Here is a 19,173-nt window from a genome sequence, read left to right as displayed (position 1 = left end):
AGCTTACACGGGATACAGTGCATTATTATTAGCCCGCAAGGTAAATAACGTCACATACAGAAAAACCAAAGCACAGATCTGTCAAAGGTCTGTCAAACATCTCTTTGAAAGTTTATGCACTCAGGCAGGAAAAGTTTGAATCTCCCAGGCCCTGTCTATAGTCACACAGCTATCAAAGCTGTAACATCCAGCATCCAAGCTCAGGCCAGCAACAGTTTCCTTTAACAGTACTGGAATATGACCCTTGTCTTGCTCCCACTCCTATAACTTTGTCTCAGTTTATCATCAGGCTGTGTTTGGTACTCACAGCAGAAGGGATGGAGTGTAACGCTGCATTTTTAAGGAGCATTTGGTCATTAGAATCACAATGTTTTTATACCAAGCATTAAAATTAACAAACCACTCTGGAACAAAACAAAAGAAAAGAAAAAAAACAACCCCAAAGTGACCAGCAATACAGTGCTAAATAAGAATGAGATAATCTGCTATTTTTATCTAATAACTCAATGTATAATACTCCAACAGCCCTCTACCACAGTGGGGCAACTCCATTCACTAGAGCATTTGTCTTTCATGAATTGTCAGGAACAAGTATTGCCCAGTGAGCGTCAATAACAGCTGAAGGGCTGATTCTGCTTGGTAGATGAGTCCTGGCACAGGGCTCAGGAGGACAGCACCAAGATCTTGACTCCTGCTGAGGTATGAAATGAACTTTCAAGGTTCAAATCCTCATCGGAAACCCAAAAGAGAAGTAACTGGCCTGAGGGGATAGTAGTTCTGCCTATAAGCTGATCTTATTAAACATTTTCACTAGTGACCATAGCACAGTGACATGGTCCACTACAAATGTTATAAGAACACTTGCTGATGTGACAGTCAGAAGCATTATAAATAAAGATGAGGATCAGAAAAACTAAGGAAAGGATCAACACACAAAGCGTGAGGTCATGCACTTATGAAATAATCAGATTCTTCTGCCAGAGAATAATGGCATTCTTTAGGTCTCCACAGCTGGAAATGGAAGGGAAGAAGAGCTGGGGTGAGCCACCAGTGTCCAGCAGACTTGAGGACAAAAGAGAAGCACTCACAAAGGCATGAAGTGAGGTGTTCCCAAAAGAAGTAAGAAAGCATTAATGTCTCTTTGCTAAGATTCACACCTCATGCACAATTTGCTCACTCCCACACAATGGAGATTAATTCAAGCGGGCACAGACACGGAATTTGGTATAATGCCAGGTTTATCTCAGGGAATGAAACCATAAATAAAATTAACATTGAGGAGATAGAATTGTTCCCTAAGCATGGAATAAGACTTAAGAACCCAGGAAGGAAGCTGCCTGTATTAAAGAACGCTGTTGGCACAACAAAAAACAGGTGCAATATAGCCAGGGATACACTTACCCCAGAAATCAGAAGATTCCTGTCAGGAGAATGAGACTCTGGATCAGGTTTTCAGTAAGGATAGCAGGACAAAAAAAAAAAACAAAATCAAACCAACTGATCAATTTAAGGGTGGATCAGGATATGAAAGTAGCCATATGAGAGACAACCATGTGGAAGAGTGCCATCTATGACAGGAGATTTGGTTTAAGGGTTGTAAAAGTCTCACAGATTCTGAATTCCAGGTCTTTCAAAAATGCTTTAAAATTATGTTCTATGGCCGAAATAAAAATTGTTAATTCTAATAATGTAACATCTGCCTAGTAGAGTAGGAGACAAAATCCACATTAAAATGTGAAATGATACACTAAAAAACAAATAGCCCATGTGAGGTCTTTTTTACTTACTAGTCTTCTGGTAACCGTAACAACAAAATGCAATGAGTTTCTACTTCAAAGAAAAATTTTCTTAATTTGGGGAAAGCTAATATACTTTTGTGTAAATGGTGACTCTTGCTAAGCAAGTGTCAAAATCTAGAAGCTGAGGAAGGTATAGATTGTAATGCATTCACTAATAAATCCACAGGTAACTAGAAATATTTGCGAAATAAATCAGCATTACTGTACAACAAGATGTTCTTTTGCATTCATGTGATCATTGAAAAAAAAACAGGCTAGGAAATAAGTTTTCATTTGCAAATTATGATGCCAATTCCAAAATCCCCAGCTTACCAAGATGTTTCTTTATGTGCCTGTTGTAATCTAAAAAGCACTTTTAAGGACAGAATAAATGTCTCTTTCAGGCAGGCTGTTAATACATTTTCCCTCTCAGCATCTCACAGAACCCTCTGCTGTGTGATGTTCCCTGTCCTCTGTGGGGCTTGCTCAGGCCTTGTTTACCTACACAGAGAACTGCCTGGGTGCTGGAGCTGTGTTTGCTGGATCGGAACAGACACTGCTCTTTGCGCTCCCGAGATAAGAGGGTGCAACAGTCAAGCTGGTTTTGTGTGTCTCAATCACAAAATATGATCTTAATAATTACTGTGAATCAACTAAAACAGCAACTCATATCTTCTTCCCAGTAGCCATAAATTTAAAAGGCACTCTTAATTTAGTGCATTTTCATCTTGCTTCATGTGTTTGAGAATATTTATTCCAACAAATTCACAAAACCTCCTTTCAGCTACAAAGCAGAAGCTGTAAATTGTCCCATACCTTAGTTTTCTTTCAAAGCTCAGACAAAGGACTGTTCTTGTCCTTTTCATATTACGTCCACATAAATCAAAGCCCGGTAAAGGACAAGTCAAGTAATCTGAGAAAACAGCCTACACCAACTATGCAATTGGATTGTTGCATGTCATGCTTCCCATTAGTCACAGACAGAAACTGGAAACTTTTGATGAAGTTAACAAAGAAGCTGAGAGTAGAGCTGTTGCATCATGGATGTACTCAGTAAGCCTGTAATCTAGGACTCCATCATGCACAGCTGATGGAGTACTGACTGAATTTCATTCTTCCCTCTTCTTGTTTTATAGCCAATGTCCTCTCTCTGCAGGAAGGACACTTGTGAGCTGTGAAGAGGCCTCTCATTATGATGGTTCATGATGGAACTGACTCCATGTCTGTCCAGATGTGTTCTCATGCTTTCTTCAGACATAGTCAGCCCTGTTTCTATCTATGTGCCAACTCAATTCTATATTCTGAAGCGGGACTGATGGGGGAAGACAAGAGACTTTGTCCCCCTCCTGTTACACTGAGCATCATTGGCTGATATAAATTGGCAATGGCTCCATTAATGTCGGGACAGCTACATCAGCTTTATCATGTTTGATGGTCTGCCCTTCACCTGTGTAACTCAGCTGATGGCCACACAGGGACTTTTTTCCCAGCTGCACTGCTGAGAAAATGACCTTCTTGCTGATGGGAAAGTCGTGAGTCTTATGGTAGACTCACAGTCATAGTTTTAGAAGCAAGGAAACACATGTAGCAAAAGACAAGATGCCCAGCCCACTGGGGCTGTAATAACCCAGCGTCAGTAATGCAGGTGTAAAGTCTGTTTCATAAGCCCCTCGCTGGCTGTGCTGCCACAACCACGTGGTAGGGCACATCTGCAGCTGTGCCATCCTGCCTGCACTACAGAAAGCCCAGTTATCACAACAGAATGTAAATAATAAAGTGTTTTGCAGTCTTGAGGAAGTGATTAAAAGCATGTAAGATAGACTTATAGATGTTTTATATTTTGAAATAAACATTTTTCTACTATTTACACTGAAAATTTGATATACCTTTATATCATCACTGAATATAAGCAGATAGAAGAAGCATCTATCACTCAGAACACAGAACTGACCTGCACAATCCATGTGCAAGACGACTGGATGGGGATAAAGCCTGTGGCAGTGAGACAATAGCATTACTGCCGTGTTAAGAGAACACCAGCCAAACACACTGAACCACAGAACCGTGGGATCTGGACACAGCAGTTGGTGTCCACAGTAAGAAAAATGTCATGCTATTCAACACTTAATGTCACACTCAGGTATTAGAAGACACAAATGTTGCTACTGAGTATTTGCATGCAGACCTGCAAAACTCCTGCTATTCTGTGAACATCGCTGAAAGCTCCCTGGCATCTGCCATGAGGCAATTCACCCTGCTCTGGATGAATAAACTGAAGCTGTTTCAAAAGACAAGAGTTGCTCAATGTCTCTATAATTTGTTTATCTGCAGATTTTGCAGTGCTTCTATGACAGTGATTCAACGGTAGCAAAAAAACCCATGGAGGTAAACCAAAAGGAATGAGGTTGATGAGTTGAAGCAGTACCTCAAACAAGTCACCTGTCATTTATAATGGAGCGCAGTTGGCTAGGAGAGGAATAATAGGACACAGAGTCTAAATTGAAACCACAAAGTGATGTTCTGGAGAAACAACGATGAAGGCAGCAAAACAAAATTACTGGAAAGCATTTGCATTTAAACCCAGAATGTTTGAGAGCAGAATCATCTATTGTAACTTTCAATTTAAGTTGTTTCTTATATATAAAAGTTTCTCTACACAAAGAAATAAGACGAAGGTAAGCTAGAACTTGCCCTTACCCTACTCACAGGGTAAGGCCAGTACAGCTCTCTGATTAACCAATTTGTTATTGTTATTCAGTTTATCCTAACCTACTCTAGCAGGGATTTAAACTAAGCTAGAAAACTGTAGGGTACGCCCAGCCCCTGCCCTGGAGGGATGTCTGCTGAGATAAGGAGATTGCTTAACCTCCCAGCAGGACCCCCCCTGGGAAGGCAGCTAACTTTGCACTTATGGCGAGAAAAAACAGACCCAGAATCCTCTGGGAGACCCTATGCAGATCCTTTGCAACCCATTGGCCTTTACCCTCTGACACCCACCCCCTGTATCCCTATAAAAGCTAGCCCTCCCCCCCTGCGGGGGAGAGAGCTCTTGTCCCTGGCCTTCCCCTTTGCCGGAGTATGGACCCACAATAAAGCTACTTTGTGCAGAACCAGCCACACGAACCTCTCGTCTCTCTCTCTGGTCTGGCTTGGCCTGGAGGCTGCCCTGCAGAGCTGAGCTGGAATCACGAGCTGATACCACTAAAGAGCTGACAGCCTCTGCAAGGGCTCCTCTGCCAGCAGCTGAGGGAAGACACCGGGCCTCAGGAAGGTGATTCCTTTCGGGACCATCTCTCCGGACCGGTCAGGTCAGAGCTACTGCCCCCTCACCAGCTGTAACAGAAAACCACCCTAATTTTGGAATTAAAATAACCCCAACTGGTACTCAATTTGGTACACCAATTTACTATCCCAGTTAAATGGTCACCCTTTTTAAAAAGAAATAGCAAGCCCTACACAAATAATTGCCCTGTGACCCATCAATGACAGTAACAATACTGTTGTCTGTTGCTGCTAATGGCAAGTACATTAGTACTGGTCTGACACACAGGCATGTTTTCTGCACCACAGCAATAGCCAGCTTTATAATCCAATAACATACTAGAATTAAAGCTGACATTTTTAATATCTTCTCGGTGCAGTATTTGGTAACCGCGCATTAGGAAAAGATGCACATCTCAGTTAATGCAAGCTGGGGATTTTGGACATCATTGTTGATTATTATTACTTCAGGACTAACATCGTGCTTGGCACTATGGAAAGCAAAAATTAAGACAGCTTCTGCACTGAGAAATGCAGACTGAAAGAGATAAAAATGCTGGGGAGAGAGGGCAAGTGATAAGAAGGACCAAACATTTTGTAAGGGCACAGCTTCTAGGCCAGCCCCTATCTTGGTGCTTGCTTTTCCATCTTCATGGAGATACTGCCTGCACATTTCAAAACTAACCAAACTTTCTGTTATGGTTGTATCCAAACATGGTATTTAGGCTAGACTAAGATGTACCACTAACTCTGGATGCAAAGCAAATTACACAGTAACTAATTGTACTTTGCACTTACACTATTTCTCAAAATGCTGATGTCAATAAGCAAACAACAAAATAAAATATCATGCTATTCAACAGAAAGAAATGGAGGCAAGAGCAGTAGGTAGGCAAGGGTCAAGGAAGAAGTCATGAGGGGAACTCAACAGTCTTTCTGAACCTAAGTCCATTTTTTATAAGAGCCCATGGTTCACTGCAAAGATAACAAAGGCCAAGTTTTGCTTTTTATAAAGCAGAGTGATTGCAAGAAAGTGTCAAATGAAGTTGTGACACCTCAAATCCACTACTGGCTCAGTAGGACAGGTGACATAAAAAATAGGCGGGGAGAAAAAAGACCCAATAAAGTTGTCTTCAGAAACAGGAGTTCTGAATAACATATTCCCTGGTACCTGGGAGAGTATACAATCATTTATTTTTGGAACACGGCCAAATAAATCTGTTTTCAAATAGAAAGACATCTGAGACAACTATATATTATCCTACGTGATCTGATATTTTCCAGTAATTTCAATAATTAAATGTGAGTAGAGGTCTCAGAGCTAGAATCAAGGAAAGGGAAAAATTACACCAAATGTGTCAAATTGCCCTACTGCTGGTATAGACACAGACAGGCAACTACAGCCATTGAGAACATGGGGAAGGAAAATGTCCCCAAATGGGAGGGCAGTGAGAACAGACAGAATTACTCTTTTTCTTTTTCACAACTTTACTTTCAATTGTGGTGGGTCAATCCCGGCCAGCAGGTAAGCACCCATCCAGCTACTCAGTCATGCACTTATTCCTTTACCAGCATGATGGGGCAGAGAACAGGAAGAAAAAAGCAAGAGAACCTGTGAGTTGAAGACAGTTTAATAAATTGTTGGGGTTTTAGGAGTTCTCCTTCTGTTTTCTTTTTCTGTTAAAGAATTTTCCCCATACATGTTTCCAGGGGGACAAATTACTGGGTGCTTAAGAAAAACGAAAGACCTGGCCACAGGGGGAGGGGTGCATCTGGCTACTCTCTTTCACCTGGGCTGGTGGGCAGTTAGTTCCCGGCGTTTGGACGGAGAGAGAGGCTGGAAGGAATTCGTCAGCATAGCAGGCTTCTGCTTTTTCAGCTGCCTTCCTTCTACCGGAGAAACCCCGGGATCCCAAGCCCACCTTTCCCTGCCCCACTGGGAGCCAGGCTGCGGCTGCCCTGCCCCTGTCGCTGCTTTGAGCCTTCACTGTATCGTAGCCCCGCACGCCCTGCCTGCCGAGACCTCCGGGGATTCCCGCTGCAGCTCTGGAGTTTGATACGTCTCGTCTGCCACCCGGGATTTGTGCTTGTCCCTGCCGTTCCAGCCTGCTGTTCCAGCCTGCTGTTCCCGAGGGTCCGGCCGGACACCAGGATCGGCTGCCCAGGGGTTTGTGAAGCTCCTTTGTTCCATCCCTTCCCGGGATCCCAGGGCACCGGTGCCGCGTGCTCCCCGAGCTCGCTCCGCAGCGCCCCCTGCAGCCGCGGGGGAACCATCGCACCTGCCCTGCTCACCGGGAGCCGCCAGCGCCCCTGCCGGCTGCGAGCGGAACTGCACCCGAGGGGAAAGGGCCCAACAGCCGAGAAGGCTGGCACTGGGTTTGTGATTGTTTGCTGTTACTGCCATGGTTATTGCTCTTTGTTTGACTGGTTACACACATATAGATATATAATAGTAAAGAACTGTTATTCCTATTCCTCATGTCTTTGCCTGAAAGCCCCTTAATTTCAAAATTACAATAATTAAGAGGGAAGGGGGTTGCATTTTTTTTTTCATTTCAAGGGAGACTCCTGTCTTCCTTGGCAGACACCTGCCTTTCAAACCAAGACATAAATGAAGAGGAAAAACAAAAGAACAATCAAACAAAAATGGAACCAAGTGATTCAAAGGCAGTAACTCATCACCTCCCTCAAGCAGACCAGTGCTCAGGTATTCTCTGAGCAACCACAAACTTGGAAGACATCCCTCTCCCCCTTTCTTCCTCTACCACCACTTTCACTGCTCTGCTTGATGCTGTACGGTACAGCATATCCCCTTGGCCAACTCAGATCAGCTGTCCCTGCTGTGTCCCCCCTGCTAACTTCTTGCCCCTGTTTACTGGAGAAAGTGGTGAGGAGTGGAAAATAAGAGAACATTCAGCTATAGTCAAAATATTGATGTTGGAGCCACCGTTGGAGCCACAAACCACAGCACCACAGAGGCTGCTATGAAGAATATTAACTCCACCCCAGGCAGATCCAGCCCACTAATGCACAGGGTAAAACAGAACCAGGAAAAGCTTAAAGCACACCTAGGCAGAGAACAAGCTGACAAGAAATTTAATGTTTTAAGAGTACACTCTGCTCTCTCTTTTACAATGCACTCTCTCAGTATTTGCTTCCTGAGCCTGCTGCAGCACATGTAGCAGCATGATGGGAGCCATTAACTCCTATAGGTGAGAAATAGACCAGACTGGGTTGGGTTGATTTGTATTTCATCTCTAAAAGGGCTTTTTTTCCCCCAGAATACTCCCAATGAAAGGTCTGCACTCATCTTTCTGGATCCATGTATGTTACCAGAGGCAGATTAACTCTTTATGGCCACAGTATCTAAAGAGGCAGGACACAACAGAGACTGAACCTCAGCAGCATAAAAATTCTCTGACTTAAGATTGCTCCATACATGCAAACCAATAACAGGGGTCATTTAAAGAGGCTGAAAAAGATTTTAAAGCTGGAATATTTTGGTGTCATATGAATGATTTCCCTCTGCAAATTGCTCAGTCATACTCTGGGAAGCTGAAACTGTCACAGAAATTAGGCAGAACAAATGGTAAACTAATTTAGAAAAAATATTTTATTCATAAAATGACTCAACATTGGTGCATAAATAAAATATTTTGGAGCTAGATAATTTAGTCCCTGAATACAAAAGTCAGAACAATTTTGTTCTTCCTTCAATACCGAAAACTAAAATAATAACAGAAAAATTATATCCAGACTGGGGACTGTGAGGCCTCAGCTACTTGTCTTTGGATGTTTAAAACCCAGGTGTCCAACACTTCGTAGGATCACTTCCCACGTTAGGATCATTTAATGAGTAAAGGGCATGTTAACTTTCCTTGAAATAATAATTATTCCAAATAACTATAAAACCTTGGTTTTCTAAAATATTATCAATTTTTAAAAAAATCTATATATGGTGTAGGAATGCAGAAACTGTCTTCCTTCACTCTCAAGTGGAGAGGTAAACCTTAATGCAGAAACAATATACATGATAAAAATGTAAGTTTTACAAAAAACAGATTTTATGTTTTAAAGTTGGACCTCTAACTTCAACAGAACAAAGAAGGTAAAGAACTCACATTAGTATCCATGACATTTTAAAATATTTGCTACCAGTTGTGAACTTTCCTAAGGATATATACATTGCTATCAAACACTGATAAAGGTAGTACAAGATAAACAGGGGATTTCCTTTTGGCAATGAAGACATCATAATAGTCATCCCAGCTGGATGTCAGAAGAGTGACAGGTAAGTCACTCTTAGAATGACATCTAAGAATGCACTGGATACAAAAATCAACTCTGTCTTTGGTTTTGAAACACAGTCAGGTATGAAGAATACACCCACCCACCCCACCACACTCCATTTTCTTTTGTATTGCCAGTGGATTTTTTTCTAGAAGTCACACCATTAGAAGTTATCTGTACACATTTCTGCTGAAAATAAATCTAACAATAGTTTTCAACACAGGTATCTTTGTTCACATCTTCAAAAAGGCAACCTATAAAAGGAAGCAAAAACAATACTGTAATTAGTTTCAACATTGCAGGTAAAACAAAAATGTTTCTTTGTATCAACAGAAATTATGTATTATAATAATCTTTTTACTTAATAACACATTAATGCAATGAGAAAACAGAGGCTATATTTGAAAGCAGTGTTACTTTCCCACCTCTTCTCTACTTAACATCTAAAAATTCCCAAACTTTCTCTTTTTGCTCAAGCACTGCACGTTGCAGAATTAAAACTCTTTTTTCCTCCAGGATAACAAAGCACAATGTTTATCTCTTCTAACTTAAAAGGCTATTTGATAGTATTTTTAAACTAGCTTAGATTAAATCTTTGATACATTCCCTGTTTTGTCTGAATATTAGTTTGTTGAACAGTGCTGTCCACTGTAAGTCAAATCCTGATTCCAAAGTCACAATGAAAAGTCCGAAGTCATACAGAAAAATATCTTACATTTTGAAATAACCAGGAACCAAAATCCTACCTGAGGGGAGAAGACAAATATTTGTATATGATCAGAAGATGGCAAATGATGTACCTGTTCTCTTTACTGCACTAAGTGAACTGTCTAACAGCTATTTAGAGGGAAGGTGATCTATCAAATACAAGAGACCTATAGGATTTCTGCTGTCCCAAACTCATTTGTTCTTGGTCACATGCATGAAGCAGTTTCTCCTGTATGGTTTTGACTTTATTTAGCCTTCTTCAGGATCTGCAGGATACTAATGGAGAAAGTTAAATTAGCAACCTGGTCTAGTGGGAGGTGTCCCTGCCCGTGGTGGGGGGTTGGAACGAGATGATCTCTAAGGTCCCTTCCAACCCAAACCATTCTATGATTCTATGATTTAAAGAACATACATTTTCAGAAATGTCTATAGGCAAACCTTGCCAGCAAACCACTCGCTGTCCAGGGTGGAAACTGGTCTGCTTTCTCATGAAAATCTCATCACACTGACACATTCCCACAGAGTGTTTTCATTCAGCTCCATCAGCATTTTCCAGCAGTAAGCTGCTACATCAAAATCATTTCTGTCAGCTCAACCAAGGGGTGTTATAAAAGCCAGAGACTACTCATCATGTTGGGAAATGTATCCACTATGCCAAAGATTACCACTCTCAAAGACAAAATATGAAAGCAAAATCAATATGCTTGTCACCTTTCTCATGATTTAGTTGCTCAGATGAATAGAGACAGATACATAATTATTAAAAAATATAAAATCTTACCTCTGTGGAAAAGTCATAACTTATACAGGCTAGGGATGAAACACTGGCACCAGTCAAATCAAAGACAAAACTCACATTGACCTTAACAATGTAGGAGATTTGTCCTTGCATGGCAAGGAAAAAATAGAAAAATCGAGAAAAGCAATAACCATCTCAATACACAAGACTCAAAATTTTAAGCAGATTTTTTTACCTGTGATTGCAGACTCCTTTGCTACACAGTTTTGAAGTGCCATTAGAGTGGATATATTTACTTAATTCGACTGCTTGCTATATTTTATAATGTATGAAATACACTTTTCCTCTCCTCTGAGAGAGTTATTTGCAACATAATGTTTCCCTAGACTGCTAGGCTCTCCTACTGCCCAATAAACTGAAAAGCAACAAGAGGAATAATTTATCACTGTCTGTGTTTATATTTACTACCAATGTGAATGAAAAGAGCACATTAGATCATCCCTACAGCCGACATAGCCAGCAAAAAAAATGGAAATCATAAGCTGTTCAAAAAAACACCTGCAACCCATGAAAATACTTGAGAACAAAATCAACTGAAACTAAAACACTTATGAAGTTTCACCTTATCCATCCAAAGTTCAACATGAAGCATATAAAATATTCCTTTATTATACTGTTACTGTAGATGCAGTTGGATCTCTAAACAGCAGTAAACTGTATGTTCTACATAATAAATGAATTACTCTAAGTTGGAAAAATGTGACTAAGTGGTTCTCCCCCAGTTTTCCATCTACTAGGATACTTTCTCTACAAGACAGACAACTAACTACTAGCTTCTTCCAGCTTTAGTAGCAATGCTTTCAGCAAAGTCTGCACATCCAATATTTCATTGCTATGAATGCATTTTGAAAGGAAAATAATTTGCCAAACAGTTATCTCATCTACACAGGTTTATTACTAAATTCAGAATAAAAGTCAGTTCTCTAATCAGTTTTTTTATTGACCTTATCTCAGCATATTGTCCCCTTCTTAAAGCACTCAACCAGTATTAATCCACCCTTAAGAAAAATTTATGTACTCTACCATCCATACTTCTATGACAGGAGACTTTTTTTTCTTTTCCTCTCAGTTTTTCCTTTCCTCTCAAGATTTTAATCTTACTCTGTCACAGAGTATCAAGTACATCTCAGCCCTCTATTCCATTAGTCTCCACAGAGCCAGAAGCTGCTAAGACCTCTGGATAATGAACAAACATAAACCACAGATTTTCAAGCATTTTAAGAGATATCAATACAGAGGGAGCACCAGAGCACCATAGATATATGAACAATAGATATATCTTACAAAATCACTCTTTCAGTAAACAATAAAGCAGCAGCAACTTTGTTAAAATCTCTTGGAGTCAGGACAAGTTAAGAAATCCAGGTAGTGATGTTCAGTTTTAGAGGATGTGCTCTCTTGGCTTTCTCAGGAAAAGCACAGAATGGTTTGGGGTGGAAGAGACCATAGAGATTATCTAGTTCAAATCCTACTTGCTATGAGCAATCTGGTCTGGTGAAATATGTCCAAACACCAAGGAATAAAAGGGGAAAGAAAACAGTTGTAACTTCAGAAAGTATTTTTTAAAACTATGGAAACCTAACAAATTTAGGAGATAAAAGAAGGTGCTTCCAGATGGCTGAAGCTGGTGAAAAGAAATCCCTTCTACCAAGTGCTAACACTAGGTGAGCAGGCAGAGCAGATGACTGCTGTAAGAGAAGCAGGAGCATGATAGAGGCAGCTAAACAACATATTTTAAAGAAATGCAATCTACAAATCAGCTCAGCAAGGAAAAAGTTCAATCTTTGAATCAGCTGCAAGAACCAGAACAGGAGCAAGATCCTTACTTCCACAAAACAGGAAATAATATGTCAAAAGTTGCATTCCCATGCTGGAACACAAGCTTTGAAACTCTCCTTATGCTTTTCTCTTTAAAGGAGTCCAAGTGAATGGTGCATAAAAATCCCTATGTATGTCTCTCAAATATGACAATGAAGGATTTTTAATACCTATGTTTCTCCTAAGAGCTAAACAAAAGTATGTAGAAGATACAGAATTTCTCTTTAGTTTTAGAGAGGGAATTGTACTTCTGTTTACTCCTGCATAATTATAAAGGAAAAAAGAGGGTTGAAAGTAGTTATGTATGCTTCAGTTTCAGCAGAAGAAAATGAACCTATTAAATCTTTGAATGCTTCCTGAAATATGACTGCTGTAGTTTTTTTCACTGCACCACAAAGAATAAAACACCACCAGGCTCAAACCTGAAGCTTAAACGTATAAAAGGCATTTTACTGTTATCTTCTTTGAACATCAGACCAATTTTTAAACACTACCACGCACAGTTCATAATACTACATTGTGTTTTAGAAGAACACAACTTACGTGGCTATCTTAAATCATATCTACTGTAACAGACAGTCTGTACATAGACAGATACCTACGCTTAAATCCTGCACATGTGCTAGTGTGAAATCAGGTGAGATGAAATGACTGCAGAGGAAACGTTGATTACACACCAGCAAGGCTACAGCCTACAATCAACATCAAATGCTGTATTTATTTCCACTCAAGGCTGACAGGTAATCAAGCAATGCCATGCCACCCATGTGCACAGGAAGAGAATAACCTTCCCAAAAAGACAAGGACAGTGGTGGGCAGACCTCTGCTACTAGATCCAGCTGTGCTGGATGACATTAATCTCACAGGCACATGGTGATCCTCTGCTGCAAGTTACCATTCCTCTCTCCCCACAAAAGACCACTTCAAAGTTTCTACCTAGTATCTGGTGAAATCAGACTGATACACCAAACTCAGGCCTCTGGTCTGCACTAAATGGATGGATTTATCCTAGAAACAGGAAAGGGAGGGCTTGCACAAACAATTCTGCTGGCAGATCACAGGGGAGAGACTAATCTCTGGTGGAAAGGAGAGTGAAAAGCTGGGAATAGTGTTTTTGTCCACATGTACAGCTGGATTTGAAAGATAACATATACTCAAAGCCTCAGACCAGTCTAATTCACATCCAGATTTGTATTTTCACAAATGTTACAGCTAGTGCTAAGTGTTATGGCTTAAGCCTTAATAACTACAGATAGTATAAACGCTTGGGTAGTTGCAATTATGTTGCAGTCAAGATGCCCTGTACATAGAATACACTTCTACCTTGAAAAAAGAATCAGACAAAGTGATAGAAACATGTTTATGTGAATATAAATGAACCTACATATCCCTTATCCCCATATTTAATAACGCACTAATACCACTACAGGGACAATGTGCATAAACAGACAGAGAAGGCCATAACCCTGCCTGACACATTTCTCACTCCTTTAAAATAAAGACAGATCAACAAGTGGGAGGATTAAAGCATCTGCACCATGTCTAGGCCCCAGCTCTATAAATATTTGATTTCTGATAAACTCTGCAAGAAGTTTGGTGTTGCCATAGGTGATGAAAACGGACAGAGCACTCAAAGGAATAAGACCTTTCCCAGAGGGGAAACTGCTCCTTCCATTCCTTCACCACCACCAGAAACAGTGACAAGTTATAACTGTTACCATTACCCTGTGGATTAGCAACTATTGGCAATGTCTGATTATAAATAGCCACATTAAATCTTAAGAGTTCACCTGCCTACCCACACCATACAGTTTATATATTTGTTCTCGCCTAACAATCTGGGATCAAGTCTGCTGATGCACAAATAACCTGTTCCAGAAATACATTTTGGCACCAGTTTGAATGAATGGACACAAAGCAGATGGCATTAGATGAGCAGAGACGTGAAAGAACATTAACTGCTATATTTACACTTGCTCCCACTGAATCCAGAGACCCATAAAAAAGCAGCTGTCTTTTCCAGACTTGAATGTTACCAAGCTGGTGCATATCATCCTCAGATCTCTGGGGTGGCTTTTGGGGAGAGCAAAGGTATTTTTAGAGGAAATTGGAGAGGAAAGCAGCATGTTCACTACTGGAAGAATGAGAGGAGCCAGAGACAGAATCACTACAGTTGGAAAAGACCTCCAGGATGATCAAACCCATCAATCATTGAGATGACCGTACCTTGACAGTATAGTATTTACATGCCCCAAGAGGGCCTCCTGGTAGCCTGCAAACTCACCAGCTACACTCCAGCAGCCAAGCTGTCCTCTGTTACACTGATGTTTAGTTCTTTTTCTTCTGTACTCCAGGCTCTTGTGATAGTAGTTGAACCTTAGGTCACTAGGTGCCCATCTCTCCTACGGCACGGAGGCCATGTAAGTAGACTTGGCTGCTCTAATATCCCCTCCACAGCTCATCAATGGCAGCCACTTAACACAGCATGTCAACAATAGTAGCTGCAGGTTCTCTCACATAGGGAAAGTTTCCCAACAAACTTTAAAGGACATGCAGTGAGAAGTCTGGTTTTGAGTATGCACCAGAACATGAAAAGGTGTTTTATCTAACTACCCTTCCTTTGCATTTTTGGTTGAAGAAAACCAAGGAAACATCAGCCTGTGCTCATAGCACCATAACTTCATACCACTAGCTTGGTAAGTCTTAAATATTTTACTATAGAAACAAAAATTTTCAAACCAAAATGTCTCTAGAGGAATATGAGTCCCATGAAAAGGTCAATACTGCGATACTACAGATTGACAGAACAGATACAGTTGTGCAAGCCAAGTTTCAAATATTTAATGAAATAACAAAACTTATGTATAGGGTCAATCTAAAAGCGTTCATGACTAGCACTACCATGCTCGAGTTCTAAAGGAGACAGAAACTAAAATACGTCCAGAATACTCTCTCAGCCAAACACAGCAGCACTGTGCTGCACAGGACTATGTCATGAAGGCAATAATGAAGCCAACAGAAGCACAGATTGTGGAACCATGCTATCCCGACAAACTAAAAGCCTGCAAATTGGGTTAAAGAATAAAGGTATGTGGAACAGCAGCTTTGCAGTCTGACCCACTAACCCCTACAGGGCTCAGATTTGGGTATGGAGGAGGGGACATTCTGTGAAGGACTCTTACCTCACTCACTCTGCAGGAGGTCAAGGTCATTCTTTAGCAGATATATCTGCAGGGAATTTCACATCTCAATGAGTATGTGCTTCAAACAGCTTTAAGGTCTTAGAGAAAACATAATTTTGGTCAGTGCTATGCTACCACAGAAGCAGAGGAACAGAGTTGGCAACAAAAGCTGGAAAGAACTTGGCTTCAGCAGACCTATCATCTGAAGAGTCAAATTCCCCAGAACTCCTAGGAGAAGGCTGGGGAAAGGTATGTCCTCTGCTGTACAGTATGAAAGGCACTGTACATCTGTGAGCTTTCCAGCCTTCAATGCAGGAGGAAACTGATTAGAACACCACTCTGTTAAATCACTTCTTCTTCTGTCCAAGGAGAAAATGTGAAATATAACCAAAACAACCAAGCAGAAAGAGAATTAGATTCCTTTCATTCAATTTCTAGTGGAATTAATTTCAACCAAAGCAAGGGTTTCCTTCTTTAAATATGCTTTCTCAATCTGGTAATGTACCTCCAGGGTTTAAGAAATAAACCCATCTATAAGTCAGCATGCATTCTTTCAATATAATCCTTCCTAAAGTATTAATTTCTTATAATAATGAAGCTAGATTTGAAATGTGACAGAGGTAAATGAGAACAAGCAAGAGATTCCTCGAAAGTACCAGGCTGTGCATGTGTACTGCAAGCTATCACTTCGCTATTGTTAACAGTTGCATGCTGAAATTTGCCAAAGCTCTAGAGAAAAAACCATTGGCAGTTGCAAAACCAGTAGAAAATAAATCTCTGCATGTTTTTATTTGATATGAAGACAAGCAATTCTTTAAAATTTTAGATCAAGTAGTTCTTTGTGCGAAAAAAAGGAAAAGGTTTTTTGGGTTTGTTTTCTTTCAGGATGAGATGGCTATTAATTTTTGTTTCTTTATATCTAGAAGCCCCAAAACTTCACGGCTTTATTCTGTTTTCTGCCAAGCCTTCCTCATTAGCCTATACTATTTTTATTTCTACTGCAGATATTACTTCTTGTGGTACCCATCACTAAGACAGGCACAGAAATAGTATTATTGACCTTTGCTAGTCTTACATACACTTTCTTGAATGTAAATCATAACGGGGGATGTAACTGGGTACTAATGTTGCATTGCAATTACAGATACAAAGCAAACTGAGCTAAAAACATCATGGAATTTAGGATTTTTCTAGTCAAAACCAGATGAAGTTTGTTTTTTACTGTAGTAATCACCACACCAAACTTCAAACTAATCATGCAGTCAGAGCAGCACACATATTTCTGCATCATGTAGTTTTAAACTGCCATAGAAAAACATTTGTTTAGGCATATATATGCATGGGCAGTTGTAAAACACAAGTTAACCTAAAACAAACGAGGCACTGCAAGCTGCTGTGTCAATTTACTGTATGCTAGCTGTATCCTAAAGCTAGAGACATGAAGAAATTAATGCTTGGCAGCCCTAACTGAAACATATGATGCAGCTTCTAAAAACGTCTTAGCCTTGCCAAAAGGTGTGTCACAAGGCTGGATTGGAGGAAGGTGAGTCTGCCACCCTTTCCAAGCCCTGCGCTGCAGCAGACGATTCCACACTTGCCCACAGCGTCTGCTGTCAGGGCAGGACTTGTTCCCACATGATTACCTCAAAGCCATGTGCCCTAGGTTACAATGTAAGATGTAACCAAAAGTATGTATTCTATTATCATCTTCACAAACTGTTAAAGCAGGTGGGGCAGTGTTCCTTATTTCCTACCATGACTCATCCTTGATAACTCCCTCCGGGAGCTATCTCTGTTTAATGGGCAATCAAGGACCCACAGCATGACTCACAGAATTACATCAACCCATTGTGAGATGCTCCACCCAGGGGGAGGAGCCAAGCATTCCCACCTGGCTATAATCTGGGGTTTAGAACAGCATGAACAGCCCTTACCTGTAGGACTCCTAGAGGACAAGAACTACACCACTGGACTGTCAGGTGAAGATCAGACCCTTTTCTACAGGACCACTGCTTCAACAGGACCACTTCATCTGGACTGCCACCACCACCCTGACTAAGAGGGTATCAGGTTGTATCCTGACTCTGTCACTGTACTATTGTAGTTACTGCATTTATTTTAATTTTCCTATTAAATTATAATTCTGACTTGCAATCTTCCACTGGTTTGGTTTCAAACTAGCACACCACGTCACTCAAAAGCCTTTGCTCTGTTTTTGCAGTTCTTATGCCACTAAGTTTCTTTGGCCTCTTGGGAATCTGTTTCAACTGCTCAGAATCAATAATATACTGCTGTATCTCCCCCAGAAAGGAAAAGAACTGACACAATGGTGCTGCTGTGGCATTCAGCAACTGCACCTCTTATAGTATTTCAGCATTGAAGAAGAGGATGAAAAAAGCCCTGAACAAGGTGCAATGAATAGCCTGCTGTCTTATAAAAGAAAGGTCTAAATAGAGAAATATATAGATTTATTTTGTTGACCATGAAGCAAGTGAGATGTACCTAATTCCAGAGAGAATAAATAGGGTCAACAAAGTGGCCACATAATCTCCCTTTAACAGTGAATTTCCTCTCTCAAAATTAAGCTGATAAAGTATGGTGAATGTCAGGTGTGTTCCACAGCACACTATGCACTTATGTCTTTGATTAGATGCTGCCTTATCCATATGTGTGATGTTATGGTCATTTGCATGGCTGTTGCTCTCAATTAGATGCTCTTAGGTGGTATTCTCTGCAACAAAGTTTATGAAGCATCCTATCTCACCAAAATACCCTCTTACTCTATTTCAATCCTATTATGTCTGAAAGAGAGGGAAGTGCTAACATATGTGAAAGAGAAGAACTGCTTTTAGGTCTTTACTACACAGTAACACAGCTGGATTCTGAGCTGGCATATGTCTCCTTTCCTCTCCTTTTCCTCTCCTTCTAGCTATGAAGTACTGTAGCACAGTCTAAAACAGAAAGGGGACTTTCAAGTGCTGCATCATTCAAACCAGAAAAATGAACAATACAGTCTTCTATTACCAGCTTAGTTTTCCAGCTCAAATGATCCCTTCACCAAAAACTAACATTTTCTCTCTTATTCCCTATTACAGAATCATTTACCAAAGTAACTCAAATTGTCTTGCTCCTATTTTTAATCACTACCCCTAAAAATGTTTTTATGACTCCAATCAATCCTTCTCCCTTAAACCCACACAATACATTTTTCAACAGGATTTACCTCTAGCCTGTACTATGTCAGATATACTGCAGTAGGAGATAAAGTCATGCTCACAGTTTCTCCAGGAAAAGCAAGATTACTACAAAAATAGTCATTTGTTTCCCAGCTGCAGCA

The 19,173-nt window shown here is 40.5% G+C and overlaps 1 protein-coding gene across 5 annotated transcripts in view; it reads right to left on the bottom strand.

Moving 5' to 3' along the window:
* The window catches only part of UBE3D (ubiquitin protein ligase E3D), a 100,278-nt gene that overhangs the window by 11,709 nt on the left and 69,396 nt on the right, over positions 1 to 19,173 (bottom strand). For 2 of the 5 annotated variants that reach the window (XM_039568842.1, XM_039568844.1), the window contains one exon: positions 8,630 to 9,583. The exons of the other annotated variants lie outside the window; for them this stretch is intronic. In XM_039568842.1, the coding sequence (XP_039424776.1) occupies positions 9,571 to 9,583 (13 nt within the window). In that variant the 3' untranslated portion in view covers positions 8,630 to 9,570. Of the gene's footprint in view, positions 1 to 8,629; positions 9,584 to 19,173 lie in introns of those variants that run through there. 5 annotated transcript variants of the gene reach the window in all.

This window comes from Corvus cornix, chromosome 3 (assembly GCF_000738735.6).
Source record: "Corvus cornix cornix isolate S_Up_H32 chromosome 3, ASM73873v5, whole genome shotgun sequence".
Taxonomy (NCBI): Eukaryota; Metazoa; Chordata; class Aves; order Passeriformes; family Corvidae; genus Corvus; species Corvus cornix.
The sequence above is the reverse complement of the archived record's forward strand: the minus strand, read 5'-3'. Positions and strand labels throughout refer to the sequence as shown.